At 38.7% G+C, this 16,959-nt stretch overlaps 1 protein-coding gene across 3 annotated transcripts; it reads left to right on the forward strand.

The window, feature by feature from the left end:
• The first annotated feature begins 1,964 nt into the window (after nt 1–1,964).
• On the forward strand, nt 1,965–12,406 carry wech (tripartite motif containing 71 protein wech). 3 transcript variants are annotated; one of them, XM_043427301.1, is made up of 6 exons: nt 1,965–2,448; nt 8,332–8,546; nt 8,771–9,061; nt 9,223–9,888; nt 9,943–10,518; nt 10,619–12,406. In XM_043427301.1, exons 2-6 carry the CDS (start codon nt 8,427–8,429, stop codon nt 11,198–11,200), a joined length of 2,235 nt encoding a protein of 744 aa, XP_043283236.1. In that variant the 5' UTR covers nt 1,965–2,448; nt 8,332–8,426; the 3' UTR covers nt 11,201–12,406. The 3 variants fall into 3 exon arrangements, with proteins under 3 accessions (XP_043283236.1, XP_043283225.1, XP_043283246.1); XM_043427290.1 differs by having other exon boundaries at nt 1,966–2,453; XM_043427311.1 differs by having other exon boundaries at nt 1,967–2,453; nt 9,955–10,518.
• The last annotated feature ends 4,553 nt before the right edge of the window (nt 12,407–16,959 follow it).

Below are 16,959 nucleotides of genomic sequence, written 5' to 3' on the forward strand. Positions count from 1 at the left end.
TCATTCGAAGTTTATAAACTCGAGATTTCAGCTGTTCGAAATTTTAGTCGTACCAACATTTGATCCCCACCCCTTTTCAGTCGTCGTGAAATTTTTAAACGACCTCATGAATACTTGATACAAAGGGGGCATTCGACTTGGACGTCTACAACCTGAACAACGTTGAAAGCGTTTGTAACGTTGGAATAAACGCAGTTGAAACGCGCCGCCGTTGAAAGTGTTTACAACGCCAGGCCGAACGGTAATTATTATGTTATTATTAACGTTGTCAGCGTCGACATTTTCAAAAATTTATAATCCTTTGTGATTTAGGACTCAACGTCCTCGCAATTCATTGGCGGATATCATTTGTCCCGTCACCAAAATCCCTGCAAGCGAGTTATCCGCGTTTGCATTGCACACCACCCAACGTTTTTTAAGTTTTTATTTAAACTTGATACAAAATTGGAGAAAATTTGTCATTGCGTGCAATTAAAAGTGTCATTGATAATGCTATAAACATGAGATATTTCAAAAATTCACAGCTCACCGACCAGCTAAAACCCATTCTCCATTCTAAACAATTTTAGTATTGTTTCGACATAGAATGAGAGGTACATTCTCAAAAAATAATTGCTCCAACAGCGTTTCATCAAAAGTATGAGAAATTTTGTGAAAATAGTAATATTTAAGAAGAACGTGCTGCTCGTTCAACCGGATTTTTATTTGGAGTGAGAAAAAAAAAATTTCTGAAGTAGAAGATTGAAGAAAAATGCCGCTTTATGGGAGTCTCGGAGAAATGGCAAAAAAATGAATTTTTAAAAATTAAAAAAAAAATCCTACAGTCATGAAAACTTGATGAATTGACTTCAAATATTTGAGGGATCGTCTCTTTTTACAAGCTACTTTTCGGAGGAAAAATCGGCAGCCAAGTCGCTAACCCAAGCTGCGATCGAAAAGTAAAATGAATATCTGCCCGTAAAATTGGACCGAGAAGCCTATCGAACATTGGACCACGAACCAGGTAAGAAGACGGTTTGCCAGCACGCAGCAAGAGTCTCAAGAATATTCGAATAAAATTTGAAATGAACGGTCGCACAGCGACTCATCATCGTATAAGTTTTCGAGAGTTAATACCGGCATATTCGCGTTCAAAGTTCAAAAACAGCAGCGGGTCCTTTGCACGAATATCGAACAATTGGAATGCGTCCAGTTGTCTTCGACGCATTCGCATATATTCGCGCATATTGTTGAACTTGCGAGTGTCATGGCTGCTGCGAGGTGACGTAGTTCAATGTCGTCGCGGGTCGACGTCGTCGTTAGATAAAGCTAGAAGGGTTGGTGCTCGCGTCCTAGGCATATCTAGCTATGTACAGGATAGTGGGCTGGCTGGGTTGCGTGGGAGAGACGACAGTGGATTCAAGCAGGGTTCAAAGGAAAAAAGCATGGTCCTCGCGATTCGCGATTCGATCATACAGAACGACGTTTATAAAAAGTTTTAAGTAAAAACGAAAATATATCGAGCACGATGAGAGGTCGATAGACACCAAAAATTAAAGTTCGCTTGTCCTCTGCGACGAATGGAATTTTTGTTCTGTTTTTTTGCAAGAGAATCGAGGTGCCCAAAACTCAATGGAATGAAAATCTTTGGTTGCGACTACTTTTAATTTTGGCGCATTTATTCGGGGATTCCGCTTGCCTTAAAAATAATAATTGAATCGAAAAATGCAGCAATATCGAATCGTCATCCGGGGGAATAGTGCGGCGCGCGATGAAATTGTATCGAAGAGTGGGAAAGAGGGATCCGGCACGTATAGAGCAAGAGAGCATCGGCGATGGGGGAGGGGAGAGTAAGGGTGAAAACGAGTGGGACGTCAGTGTGGGGTGAGTGAGTACAGAGAGGGATGAAGAGCCCGAGGAGAGGGGAGAATAGCTTTACCCTGAGCTTCGGATCACGGCGAGAGTGACGAGAGAGGGAGAGAGAGTGTCGAGTGTCGACGAGCGAGCAGCACAACGAGCAACCGGCGTCGGCTGTCGATCAGTGTGATTCAGGCTGTGGTGGATGAAAGTACGGTCCCAAAAATATACTTTCGTTAAACGGTCGTGCGCTTCCGAGAGTAAACATTTATTATTTTATCGCCGATGAAATATTTCATCTACTACGAAAGTATATTCCAGAAAAAATACGATCACGTATAATAATATTTAATAATAAAAATAACTATAATGATAATAATGATCGTGATACGATGTGCTTGAGAAGCATTCGGAGAGGCATAAGGAACTCGTAAAATATAATATTCGAAATATCCTCAAGGATATATTTACTTATCATTGGTGGCGAAATTCGTTTTGTTTTCGTTTTGTGACACTGTGAACGTGAAAGTACGTAGTAATTCGCCGGTCTCTGTGCTCTCTCGAAGAAAAACACTTGGGAACTACATCGTGTTATGAAAATATTTCTTCTGTGTAAGGTATTTATCATATTGAATCGTCCTTTTCGTAATCTGTAATCGCGTTTAAGCATTCGTTAGCTAACTCGAGCACGGATTAAGAATTGTTTTTTACTCCAATTTTTAGTCTGTGAAATTCGTGTTAATTCGATTTGTCCAATGTATTGGCGATTGGCCGGTTTATAATTATTGCATTTTATTGCATAAATTGCCACCAAGAAACCTTCGTTGTATTATATTCGTTGGAACCAGCAAACATATTCATGTACGTTATAACAGTAAAGAAATCTCCGTGTATTTGTCTTCGCGGAAGTGGTTTATTGATAGAAAAGAATGTCTTGTGACGTAACAGATACTTCCGGACTTGTGAGGAATTTCGAGACGAAAGATCGAGGACGAGTTGGAAGACGAAAGATTTTTTCGCCCCGGTGTTAAATATTCAGGACGAAAAATTATATCCTCCTTCTCGATATTCTAAATTCTATATTTTCTAAAACGAAAATTCGAAAATCTCAATTTTAGATCCCAAATTACTGCCCAAGCGCTGTGATTTTTTTTTTTTTTTTTTTTTTTTACTTTTACTTTCGTATCGTACATCGACTGCAATGAAATTTATTGTCATCGTTTTTTTGGCTTTTGTCGTATCTAACTGTATTTATGTGAAATTTCGTGCTCCGCCATCGATTGTACGGCCGAGTTTATACACTTGGGCTGCCCGTGACATTGGACTCGAACGAGAGTGAAAGCTTACCTTGAAAAGCGGCCGCGAGGAGGAACAGTTCGATACTCTCGCCCAACTTAAGCTTTAAAGAGCGCCACGGGATCTTTCACATTTCTGCGTCGTTCTCGTTTGAATTTTTTCTCTGCTTTATCTCATTATTTGCTTACCCGCCGATAAAAACACACTTATATTCATATATTCTCAATGTTATTTGCATTTTTAAAAGGACGATCGAATATTTAAACGTTTTTATTTCCCCCCCGTAAAAAAACGAGCATTATTTCCTTCAGGTTGAACTTTTCCCCATCTTTGAATCTTTGAATCCATCTTGAAGAAAGGTGGCAAGCAAAAAATCGAGTGCGGGGAAAGAATTTGAAAAATTTTTCTATTCTCTGCCCTCTGGTCTTGGTTGCAAATAATCTTGGCCACTTTGAATGATGGAAAAGTGAGTTATTGATGCGGGAATAAGGAAGAAAGTATAGGACTCGTTACTTAGGGTTCGGAAGGACCGCGAGGATAAATTTATTGCGCCGCAATATACCTTGGCAGACGTTCAGCTAAAGTTTTATTAGTAACTATACCTACCCTAAAAATGATCCCAACTCCGGACTACGATTCGAGCCCAACATATTCGTTCGCAGACGTACTCTTGTGGCATTAAAACTCAAGCGTATTGAAATGGAAAATCGTTGAAGGAAAGTTCCAAGAAAGAAAGCACTTTTTGTTCTTGGAGAATGGAGTAAATAAAAAATCGCATATAGAACGTTCACAATGGGCGTGGGTGTATCAAGCTCTGTCCCTAGTAAGAGCGGTGTGTCTGCGAGTCCGTGTACAATCATCCGCGTAGGCGGGTAGTTTCTGACGTCGGTCCGCTAGCGTTCGGCTTCCTTCCATTTCATCCCCGTAATGTACACTTGATCCTTTTTCATCTGAATAACCCTCGCGGCAAGTTACTATCATAACGATATGAAACTTTGATGAAATTTATTTGGAAATTGTTTGAGAAAGTATCGAAAAGGAAAAGCAACAAGATGTGTCACGTGTCCGCGCGAGCAGCCGTGCGGGTATGCGCGCGCGATAGTTAACAAAAATCCATTTATTTTACACTTTTAAATAGCAACCAATATTCCAGAAGACGCGCAACTTGTATCCTCCGGACGAACGCGCGAAGATTCGTCTTGATTCGTATGATTTTCCTCTTTATAATTTGCTCTGCTGTATCTGCTGGGAACTCGTATCCATGACGATCTCGCTCTTCGCTCGTCGAGGGGATAGAACCGTCGCTTTCCCTCTCTTTTTCTTTCTTTCTTTTTCTCGCAGTTAATGCGTATACTTTCTCTCACCCACACCCCTGTACCAAACTTTATCGTCCTCGGTTCCCACCCCCGCCCCCTATCCGCTATCGTAAATTTCTCGTTCCACCGTGCTGCAAACGTGCGTGTACCTACATTTGATTCTTTATTAAAACAGCTTAATCAATTCTCTTCATTTTTCAAGGGCAATCATTTAGGAGACCGCTATTTTCGGTGAGAATTCCATTCAATTAAAAAAGAAACGTCGAAAAATGTTGTTTTTTTTTCTTCTCTCACAATGCGGGTTCGAATGAGAAGAATTCCTATTTACGAAATCACGAGCGACAGAACTGCTGCGCGCCCTTTCGGCCAATTCGTCGTCTTATTTTTCACCCTCGAATTATTTATTTCGCGAAAATTGACGAGAAAATAAATGTTTTAGTCGTTCGAAAGAAAACGCGTCAGCAGGTATGGCTCGTGCAGAGAGGAAACCTGGCGTGAGCGATCGATTTAATATTTATTATCGGTTTTCGAGCATTTCGAAAAATGTGCTTACGTATCGTCAGCACGGTGCGTCAGCAACGGGCTCTTTATATATTCCCTTCTCATCCTCGTTACATCCATTTACTGTTTACTTAACAAGGAAAATAAATGAATGATTGAAAAATATTTATCATTAAGTTTTAACAAACCACGCGCCCTCGTCTCATGAGCGTTAAGTAATGCAATAAATAATAAAAACCGAGTGCATATACACTACCATCCTCCTCTCCGTACGCTGAGCTCGAAACGTTTCTCGTTAGTTTGTACTTTTTTTTTGCTTCCTAAATTCATTCAATTGTTTTATTGACGAGCATTGAGGTGCGGTCTATATCAGTAGCTGAAAAGTCGTTAACAACAGTTACATCTTGTTCTATGATAAAATGTTGATCGCTTGATGAGACTCGCTTTTGATATTTTCTTTCAAATATTAAGCTACTTTGAATAAACCGTGTAACAGAGGATTTTAACCAACCAAACTATTGATAGATTACGTTAAGGGACGCTGGAGTTTGAACAATCGTTGTAAGCCTCGTCGTTTGTGGGTTTCAGTTGTTGTCAAATGAGTTTTATTTCAACAACGAGAGTATAATTATCTTTCTCGAGATTAATATTTAGGATAATAGTTATTCATTACTCCAAACTTTTCTGCGACTTGGCAGATACCAAATGATTGAATCTCAGGTTGCTTCGATTCGTAAGAAAATTCGAATTTATCGAAAGCTCCCGCGGTTGACCGCTAGTCGACACATTTTTATATTGACTATCATTGCTGAAGGATTGACTAAACATTCATTCAATCCTCCGAACTAAATATCCTCCTGATCATGACGAAATTATAAATAAATTACGAAAAGAATATAAAACGTATAGACATCACTATTCATTGTGCATAAAAATATGAGACTCAAAGCTTTTTTGAAGCGTGGAAATACTTTTTGTTAAAAACACTCACACACGCGCGCGCGCGCGCGCGACGTAGCGCTGGGCATTCCTGGTTCTTTGTGATGGATGCATCTTTGAAGCTCCAAGTTTCTTCTTTTCGACCTCCGGAAGCCTCCAAATACATACTACCAGAGTTTTGCCTCGGTCTTGAAACATCCCGACTGAAAATTCACCTTCTGCTTTGGTTTCTCTCGCTCTCTCTCTCTCAAGAAGCATGTGCAACACCCAAACAGGCTTACGTGGGGTCTGGTCAGGGCCTGCTTGGGCACAATCCACATAGTTTTGGGATAGGAAAACGGTAGGGTCCTCATGAAAATTTCTCGGAAAAAAGATCCATCTAACGTCGAAAGGTCTTTTATACTGTTTCTATATACAATATATATATTCGAGTATATACCACCACAAACTAAGTTCTCTCGCTCAGGAACTTTGTACGTTTCCTACCACTACACAAACAATGCTTCTTGGAAATTTGATTCTCTCTCTCTCTCTTATTTTAACGTTTCTCGCTCGCGCTCTTTCTCTCACTACTAAGTACATTCCTCGTCGAATTTATATATGCGCTTGATTATGCGATTTCATTTTTCAAGAGCAAGAATCTATTAAAAATATATTTTTTCATCTAAATGCCGTCATGCTGCTTATACAATTCCCGAATACGTTTGATCGATTCGTTTTTTTAATAATTATAATTATATCGAACAATAATGGTGTGAAATAATGTCATTGGATGCATTCTGATGAAAAAAAAGTGAATCAATCGTCGCATAGTCCACTTTTTTTACTCAAAATAATGCCTTCCAGCAATTTCGAATGTAAATATTCGCTATAATTCAATAATAATGGATGCATATTTTAAACGACGAGATAAAGAGAGATTACAGTCTCTCGACCCAAAATATCCTACCTTACTTTAATAATGCAAAAAAAAAAGTTTTAACTCCGTAATTACTGTTGGATCCGTTCATCATTTCATTCGACAAATAAATCAACATATAATCCGTATTCATTGCATTATTGTTCAGCTAATGCTCACTTGAATGTTTCATGGAGCCATCGTCAAAATGATAAATAAAAAACATTTTTCGTCTCTATTAACGAAACATTTCTACAAGAAGAAAAAGTTTGTGACTATTTTACGTTCATATTCTCGACAACTTTGAAGCGAAAATGTGTGATACTAGTGTAAAAAGGACCTGTTGATATATGATGAATCGAGGAAAACAGACAAATATTCAAAACTACGCACGAGCATTGGACGAAGCTCCATTTTTCCGGCCCTCTCTTAGACTCTTTAATTATTTTCTTGAAAATATTATCGTGTTTACGGAGATTATTCTGAAAAAATAATCCTTACGGATATTTATAAATGGCATATAACAGAATTCAGTATTTCGAATCCTGCGTAGATAGTGAACAGAATTCTGAGACGCTTTCGAGCAAGGCCTCCGCGGCGACATTCGTCAATACTTAAAACGAAACTGGCTCGAAAATACGAAAAGAAGACCAAGCTCTGCTCATTTTTATCTCTTCCTCTCTTTCTTCCTCTCCCTCTCCCTCTCTCTTTGCCCGTCTTTCTTGCTCGCACAGTTTGAGCGACGATTTTCCCACTGGTTATTGATTTCCAAGGGCTCCGCGTGAACGCTCCGGGACCTTTGGGACCCCGATCTTACTGGGCCCGTTTCCGAGCCAGGCCCTTCCCTCTCCCAGTTTTTTTCCTTACCTAGAGTCCTAGAGAATGCGCAGTTGCCTTATATATGCTTGAAAGAAAAAAATCTCAACCGTTCTTCCACCGAAAAATAGTTTCTGAAGCTAACGCGTTTCTAAAGCTGCCTTTTATTAATAAACATTGGAGCTTTAATTGACTTTATCTTGAAAAAAAAACTCATACGCGATGCGTCGATGATAATTTTGAGAAAACGAGAAATTCGTATTCTTCTTGTTTCATGTTCCTAAATCTCTTAAATTTAGTCATCTCGAAATAAGAATGTTCCACAGTAAATTTGTCCATTATAGATGAATAATACAAGAATCAGATTGTTCCTTCCAATTTGCAATTGTACGTCTTATATTGCAATATTTTACAACAAAATATATTTCAATATTTAATAATAAGTCTCGTATTTTGGTCAATAAATCTAATTCTCGGTATTTTATAAAAAGGAATTTATGTCGAAAAGCAATAAATATACTTTGAGCTTTAAAGTTTGGTATGTTTTGGTAAATGACGGAAATAATGTTGATTGAGTAACTTGACAGAGAAAAAAGCATGCGCGCTGTCGATACTTAATCCTTTCGACTCGCGTAAAAATAATTTTTCATTGCAGTATATTAAAAAAATGGCTAGACTTCCACATGAAAAGGGTTATCTAAAATTGTACGCGTTTTGTGAATATTACAGAAAGAGGAAAAATCGTCGAAAAGACCGTGGCCGATAAAGGTGTAATCGTTGGCCGAAACAGCCGGTGGACTTTTGAGCCCGGAAGCAGCCTCAAGATGAGTAATACTCACGAAAACGTCTACAATCGTGGTACAAGTCCTTTCGGGGATTTCAACATGCATCGGCGCGATCCAACCGCCAATTTCAACATATGCCTAGCCCATCCAGCTAACAACGTAAGTTATTGAGATTTTTGAGTGAGAAAAAGCCTTAATCAATGTTGAATAAATAATTATTATCCGATCGAACGATCGTTTTAAAAATCGTATATAAAAACAACTGCATGCGCAACGCAAAGGACGTGATTTTATTCTTATTTTGTACGAAAATCTCAATAAAATCTGACCATTTTTAAATAATAACCCGAAAAAATTTCAATCGAATTTATTTAAATCAACAGCGCGCAAGCGTTTTATCACCGTGGGAGAGAATGAATTCGGGGTATTCGAGTGCCAGTCCACCTGGCACGACGTCCTCGTGCAGCAGCGCAAATTCGTACAGTTACGGTAGTCCACCGGAGGATGACCTCAGTGTCGATTCTCTTTTCAGCAGTCTTCTGCAGGCCGTTAACAGCAGAAACTTTGGTTCGAATTGCGACGTGACGAATCCATCGGGCGAAAGTTTTAACGTTTCAAAATGTGCCGTCGACTGCATCGATCCACTCTGCGACAACTGCATCAGTGTTCGCCAGGTATAAGTCGTTTATTTTTTCTTCTTCTTCTTCTTCTTCTTGAAATAATTCGCGAATAGAATAAATAAATTATTTCGCACATTTTGCCCATCGAAAGTAGTAGCAGCAGCGAATTCAAATAATTCGATGAGATAAGAGAATATATGATTTTAATTTGGCAGAATCGTGGGGACGTGAACCATTTTATCGAGCATTTTGGATCGTTGCAACGAGGTGCGTTCGAAATATCGAATAGTCCACCCCCCTCAGGAGCAGTAGCATCGATGTTACAACCGATCGGTACTCCATCGTCGTCGGGTTCGCCAATTTCTTCACCCCGAAAGTACTTGTGCGAGATTCATCATGAGACACAAGCTCTATGGTGCCTGACTTGCAGTCGTACATTTTGCGGGGAATGTTGCATGAATCTTCATCACAGTCACGTGACGATGCTTCTAATGGAAGCGCTCGAAGGAGCCGGTGTACAAGCGCACAAAGTGATGAGCGAAGCAAGAGTCGGGATTAATTCACTCCGCGAGGACCTCGAGGCTGTACAAATGGCTGCGGAGACCCTCGAGCAAAAAGCAAGAGAAGCTTCCTCGGACGTCATGCTTTGCGTCAGACGCGTTGCTTCCGCTCTTGAATCACGAGAGAAAGAATTGTTGGGCAGAATCGAGAAAGCAAGGGTCGCCAAATTCGCTTCCCTCAAGATTAGAGACGAGGGCTTGAGAAACGGAATTGTCAGACTTTCCAAAGTGGTTGATAAACTCGGAGCAGTCATGGACGCGTCGACCATCGCTACAAACCCGTTGGATCTTCTAGTCACCAAAGACATGGCTTCGGCGGAGGTAAGAAACTCTTGGTTGCATTCTCGCTCATCAATGCGAAGATTAATAATTCAGGTTTTCCTTCAGGTATTTCAGATTTATCAAAATCGACAGAATCTTCCGCCAACGGAGGAAAACTGGATTTCCTTTTCGGGACCGGAAGGGAATGTGTTGCAGGCGATCGCGAATTTTGGCTCAATAATGGTAAACAATCCAGGACCGATCGGTGATCGGCGCGCTGTCAGAGGTCGGGGGGGTTCGCCACAGCAAAATTTATGCCAAAACGTTCAGGTCGCGCCGCGCAGCCCCGTACCCCGTGGGCGACCAATCGCGCTAAATAGCTTTCCCGTAACGGTCAGAAACGGAAGAAACGTACCCCCGTTGCACAAATCCGTCAAGGTAATCGGCACCAATGCCGACCCTCAAGAGAACCTTTGCCGACCTTGGGGAGTCGCTTGCGACAAAGACGGTCACATTATCGTCGCCGACAGATCGAACAATCGGATAAAAATTTATCGGGAGGACGGTAGCCTCGTCAAACAATTTGGATCTCACGGCAGTGGACCCGGACAATTCGACAGACCGGCTGGAATTACCGTCGATGCTAGAAAACGAATTATCGTTGCTGACAAAGATAATCACCGAATTCAAGTAATTATATATATGATTTGTTCAATCGATCGCGATATCGCACAGCAGACCCACTTGGAATAATAAATTCTAAAAGACTCGAATTATGTTCAATTTACAGATACTCACGATGGAGGGACTGTTCCTGCAAACATTCGGGGAGAAAGGCTGTCGCTGCGGGCAATTCAATTATCCATGGGACGTCGCCGCAAATACAGAGTGCCAAATAGTCGTCTCGGACACGCGCAATCACCGGGTTCAATTGTTCAGCGCTGAGGGAGTATTCCTGAGAAAATATGGATACGAGACGACGCCCAGCATGTGGAAGCACTTTGATTCCCCGCGAGGGGTAGCTTTCAATCCAGAGGGTAATGTCGTTACAACGGACTTCAACAATCATCGCGTCGTCGTAATCGATTCCGACTTTTTCAACGCAAAGGTACTCGACTGCGATACTACCGGGGGTGTTAAACAATTTTTGAGGCCACAGGGAGTGATAATTGACGACGAAGGTAATTTAGTCGTAGCCGATTCGCGAAATCACAGAATTCAAGTATTCGACTCGGCTGGCGCGTTAAAATGGAAATTCGGCACTCATGGTAACGGGCCTCAAGAGATGGACAGGCCGTCCGGTATCGCCTTGACTCCAAGCGGAAAAATAGCGGTCGTCGATTTCGGCAATAACCGCGTTTTGTTGATTTAAATATTCGTCAAACGATCCATCCCGCCCAACATGGGGCGTCTATTTATCTTAATTTCCCAAAGAATCGAGTTTTCCTCACGATCAAAGTATTTTTAACAGCCCCGCGATCCTTCGTAAGAAAGTAATACGAAAGCCGCGACGGCTCGTTTGTGTTTTACTTTTATTTTTATATCATTTTTTCTTTTGACAAATCAAAAAGACGGATTCGTTGACGCGAATCGAATTGTTCGTTATTCGCTCCGGCCGCGCGAGCAATAACCTCTGTCGTCGATTTTTCTTCATTTTAATACGGAGACGCAAGGCCCGAATGACGGATTTACGTGAGAAACAGAAAACGGCCATATTTTCTTACCGAATGTAAATAAGATCTTTTCGCGTAGCACCGTCGACGGATCGAACAATCATGCACCGACGAATCACCGATTCGTTTCACTCGTCATAGAACGAACAATTACGTTTCAAGAAAAATTTTCGAGACGGCTAGTAAGCTTCGGATAAACGTACCATTAAGGAAAAAAAAAACAAATACAAAAACAAAAACTTTCCGTCGTTAGTGATAGTTACGATAGTTTCGACGTTTATTTCTCTTTTTACCAAGTCAAATTATGATAAATGGTTTTGAGTTCTTGACGGCGCACAGGACAGCTCTCGGTCAATAGTGAGATATTGCAATGGAATCATTCATTTTGCAGAATAATAAGAACGTTTTGTTCCCTCTAACAGAACTGACGCATACTTCCAACTAGCATTCACAAAATCCTTAAATTAGAAGATTAGACATCGGTGTATAGCTACCGGAGTATATCGGGATCGAGTAACGAGGAGAAGAAAGAACCTGTATAATTTTGTGAAATTTTGTGTCTTTGTGTCTTCCTCCCTCCTCTAACACTACTCGCGAGTATCAACTAATTTATTAGAAGCTCGTATCTCGCGTGGACGGGGGGAAGAGAAGGAATGCTCTCCATTGAAAATGCTCTCTTAATAGAATCTTGGACGATTCATTACTATATATCTATTGATTGACGCGATCGATGATTTTTTCACATCCAAATTAAATTAAGACTGAACCGCAAGACTGAACCTTAATGAAAAGAGAGGATAAACGAAGAATAGGGTTTAAAACAATACATTTCGAACGAAAAGACATTTGAACAAAATGAAAAAATGAAAAAAAAAAAAAAAACAAAAACAAAAAAAAAACAAAAACAAATTCAACAAAATATACGAGTGTTGATTTTTTTCATTGCAACGTCGCGTTCGCGACACGCCTAAAATCAAACGTTTAGTAATTAGCGTATACGCATAATTTCTTTTTTTTTTTTAACAAACTTTCGATGAGTTACCATTGCCACTGCTTCTTTTTACAATGTTCTCGATTTACGTCGATCCTATCTAGTACTATTTGCTCATTCCTGTATATGATTTTATATTTAGTATACAATAATGTGTTGGCGCGCGAACAGGTAAATGCAAAAGGGATGCGATTCGACTGTCAGAGGGATTGCTTGCGATGAAAGCGTTGTAAGGGCATGCTCGTATGATCGCGGATACCCCGAAAATTTCGCAAAATTCGAAAGAGAAAATGCCTCCCCTCCGCTGGCTAACATAAAGTCTCCAAAGATGCAATTTTTTCTCGAACTCGAGTCATCGCGGCGTGCCAAATCAATCGTATCGTACTAAATATATCACCGCGAGATCAATTCGAGCGGAATAGATGCGAATGAGGCTTCTCCAAGGAGCGTCCATGCTCCAATGAAAAAAAATTAACACGCTCCAATTATTGTCATAGGGACAAATGATTACAATCGCATTTCCTCATTATTGATACTTGAAAAGAAAATGCTGTCGTCACGAGTGACGGCAATTCTTTCGGTCAGATGATTTCTCATCGGAATCGAGCGACTTTTTTTCGGGGGGGGGGGGGGGGGGGGGGAGGGTCAGCGGGACATCTTACATTTTGGCTGTTAGAGACAAGAAGGTTGGCTGAAATTCGTGTGATTGTCGAGAGTGAAGGTATTTTTGAATTTGACGCGTGGAATGTATACGCGTAATAATAATAATAATAATAATAATAATATATATCGCTTCCAAAGTTTTGGCTAATTTGGCTAATAGCAAAGCTTCCACTACTGCGTATACAGATGAATATACGAAGGGGGAGAGGAGAAAATTGAAGAGACGATGGTTGCCACGCGAACCTAGTCACACATTCCAAAATACTTTTTTAAGTCAGGCGTGAACAAAATACGAACAATGAATAAGCGATGTGAGAGAGGAGAGGGGAGATTACGCTGTTAGAAAAATAAAGTTTCTCTAGCGCGTGTCAAATTGGAAGAAACGATTCGTCTCTTGAATTTCCCTCCTTATCAACAAAATCGTCTCTTTTAATTTAAGCTTTTTTGATGACTTTATGAAGGTCAAGAATCTTCATTATCAGAATTTTATCAGTCATCGTTGGTAGCCGACGAGTGCCTTGAATCGTGTCATAATAACTAACTTGTTGAAATCGTCATTATTGATATCAAATACCAAGTGATTTTTGTTAGTAAGGCTTGTGGAGTCCAAATCCGTATCAATTTAACGAATACCTGCAATAATAACTCTATAAATGATCGTTTATTGGAATACTCGTTTTTTTTTTTTTTACATAGTGTTGTAATAATTTCAATGATTCTTAAACGCCACGCAATTCATCTTTATATTTATTTATTTTTATTTTTTAGTATTTTTTACGAATTTCGATAAATTCGAATGATTATTGTCGCATTTGAGACTTTTTTTTGGCGAGCACAGCTTGTTATTACTCAGAAAAATCATATAATTTTCCAGCCAAATAACCACTGCTGGGACGCTGCAGTTAATAATTTTTTTCTTCAAATAATAATTCATCATAGCTATTTTATAAATGTTATTAAGTATAATATTAAATGACTGATGAAATTCTGATAGCTAATCTTTGTTGGAAGTAAATCAACGTAACTGCAATATTTATAATGACAAATGTTTAATGATTTCAAAGACATAGCCTGCCAGTATGCGTTTTATTCACAGTATTATTCTTCCGAAATAGGCTCATTGTATTTATTGAGTCGGTGCGACTAACGTTCCTTGTTGAATTCGTTTAGTATTATATTTTTCTCCGCTCAATCATTTTAATTATCGGATAAACTAACAATTTAATCACGAGTATACGTCATAGATTTATTTGAGTGTGATTGTCAATGAGCGACAACGTTTGTTTTGTCGTTCAACTTAAGAGATCAAAACTGAAGTAGGCAACATTGAAACGAAAGAAAACGAGGTCAATCAAAAAGTGGTACATTAAGAAACTTTCGTAGCACCACGAAATCACTATAAATTTGGAAATATTATGAGAGCGCGTGCGCAATATAAATGAACATATCCCTCACAAACTCGTATATAATTCACGCATTTCAGATGTTTTTTTTTTTTTTCTTCTTTCTTTCTTCGCCGCGATAATATACGTTGGTCGGTTTTTTTTTGTTATTATTCTATCGTGAATAAAAAAAAAAAAAAAAAAAAAGAAACAAAGGGAAAATTGAATGGCCAACAAGAAAGAGAAATGTAAAATGAGCCAATTGTACAAAGCTGCAGCCTGAGATAGCGAATTTATGTCCTACATTTAATTATATACAGACTAGTGATCGTAACGTTAAGAAGATGAAGAAAAAAACAAAAAGTAAAAAAAACAAAAATATAGTAGTAATGATTATTATACTGACAATGTAAAGCATAAGATTGACGTAAATTTCGTCCCATCGAAATTTGAAATTTGAAAAAAAAATGGGTATTATTCGTCGCCGTGAGCAGAGATGGAAAAACAAACAACATTATTCTCGATGTAGAAACAAACATTGAAATTGTAAAATTGTTGAGATAAGATGAGCGGTCGAAGGAATAAAATGCATGTTATTTTATTTTTGTTTTTCCTTTCGTTAACGAGCCTTAGAACTTTTTAGAGCGCGTTAGCATGGGTGCGAGGCGCGAGCGAAATAGGGAAGAAAAAACGATATTATATAGCGGTAGAAGACGTTGCAAGTGCAACGTAGATGTGAAACTGTTTCGGATAAGTCGTTGGCTAGCTTGGTTACGGGATTTGTATAAAATTTTAGTAAAACTTTTAACAATAAAAAAAATTCAACGCGATCAATTTGATTAGACGAGAGGGACATGACCTGAAGAGTTTTGTTTTTTTTTTTTTTCTATCTAACGCGCCCCCATAATGTATAATACTACAAACAAGATTCATATAAAAATCGTTATGTAATATACGAGCAGAACTATTCTAATTCTTGTGCTTTTTTTTTTTTTTTTTTTTTTTTTAAATATTTATCAACGATTATCTTTTTGGAAAAAAGACAATTTCATTGTGGATACGAAGATATCGAGATATACTTTGCGAGTTGAAATAATTCAAATGGTAACTGCTCAGGTCATTCGCCTACAAATTCTTGCGAAGTGGGAAACAGAAAAGTGAACATCGGGTGACTGCGCGTTGACTTGAATTAACAATAAATTATATAGATTATTGGTACACCCCTTAGATATTATTGAATTACGTAGCGTTGGTGAAATTTATGGGGGAAGAAAAAAAGAATATTTGCAGGTGTATCGACGACATCCCGAACAGGCAGAACGGGGACGAGTTAAAACGATAATCACGCGAACGTTGAAAATAAGATACATACTAACAACTTAAAAACAACAACAACAACAATAATAATAATAATAATAATAATGATAATGATAATGAGAACAACTCTCTAACGCGTTGAATAATTACGAAATAATTGTATGTATAATTGATAAATATTGTGAGCAATATTCATGGGGCGCCTGAAGGAAAGATCGAGTTGGACAAATGTATGATAAAAAAAAAAGAAGTAATGTTTCAATGTACAATGGGAAAAAAAAAGGTCTGAATTATATCGAGATTGTCTCTCCTTCGCTCGCTTCCATTCATAGAATGACTTTTCTTAATCATAAAAACACGTAGTACTGAATAAGTTGCAAAAAAAATGGACTCGGGGTCAGTAATATTGTAACGTGTAAGTAATTCACCTGATCAGTCGCGGTCTAAGATTGACAAATCCTACTGTTTTACATCCCAGCAGCACTGTAACAATGGGACTTATTCCTGAAAACGAAGAGAGGCTCTTAACGAAACTTGAACGTTTCGTTGATGATAAAAAAATTAAACTATTTTTTGTGACGCATCAGAAAGTTATATACAACACCACGGTTTGTTGTTGATTATAGTGAGAAAACGTCAACGCGTGACGAAAAATTATTGTACCTGCCCGTGCGTCGTAAATAAATTGTGGTAGAACAAAAACAAAATGGTAAAAATTGATCATACGTTAATTTGTTTCGTCGTGGATATACACACGATTTGAAAAAAAAATCACAAGTTCCTAAGTAAAATTACACTTATCGTACTATTCTGAATCCACTTTAGTTTATCATATAACTACATTTCGCCAGCTCATTTCTCATATTTTAAAAATAACTTATTATCATCAGTACTATTATTGTTGCCATTATTGCTCCGGTTGTAAGAACGGTTGGAGAATCTCTCAAAAATTGACGAGCACAAGTCTAGATATATATCTCATGTACATGAATATATGAATAATTGTATTAGACATCGCAGGTGCAACAATTGCGGGAAAACAAAAATTATGAAATAATTGTAACGGGATGTGTGCGTTCGAATGATAATAAAACTGACAAGAGTT

This window comes from Venturia canescens, chromosome 1 (assembly GCF_019457755.1).
Source record: "Venturia canescens isolate UGA chromosome 1, ASM1945775v1, whole genome shotgun sequence".
NCBI classification, from domain to species: domain Eukaryota; kingdom Metazoa; phylum Arthropoda; class Insecta; order Hymenoptera; family Ichneumonidae; genus Venturia; species Venturia canescens.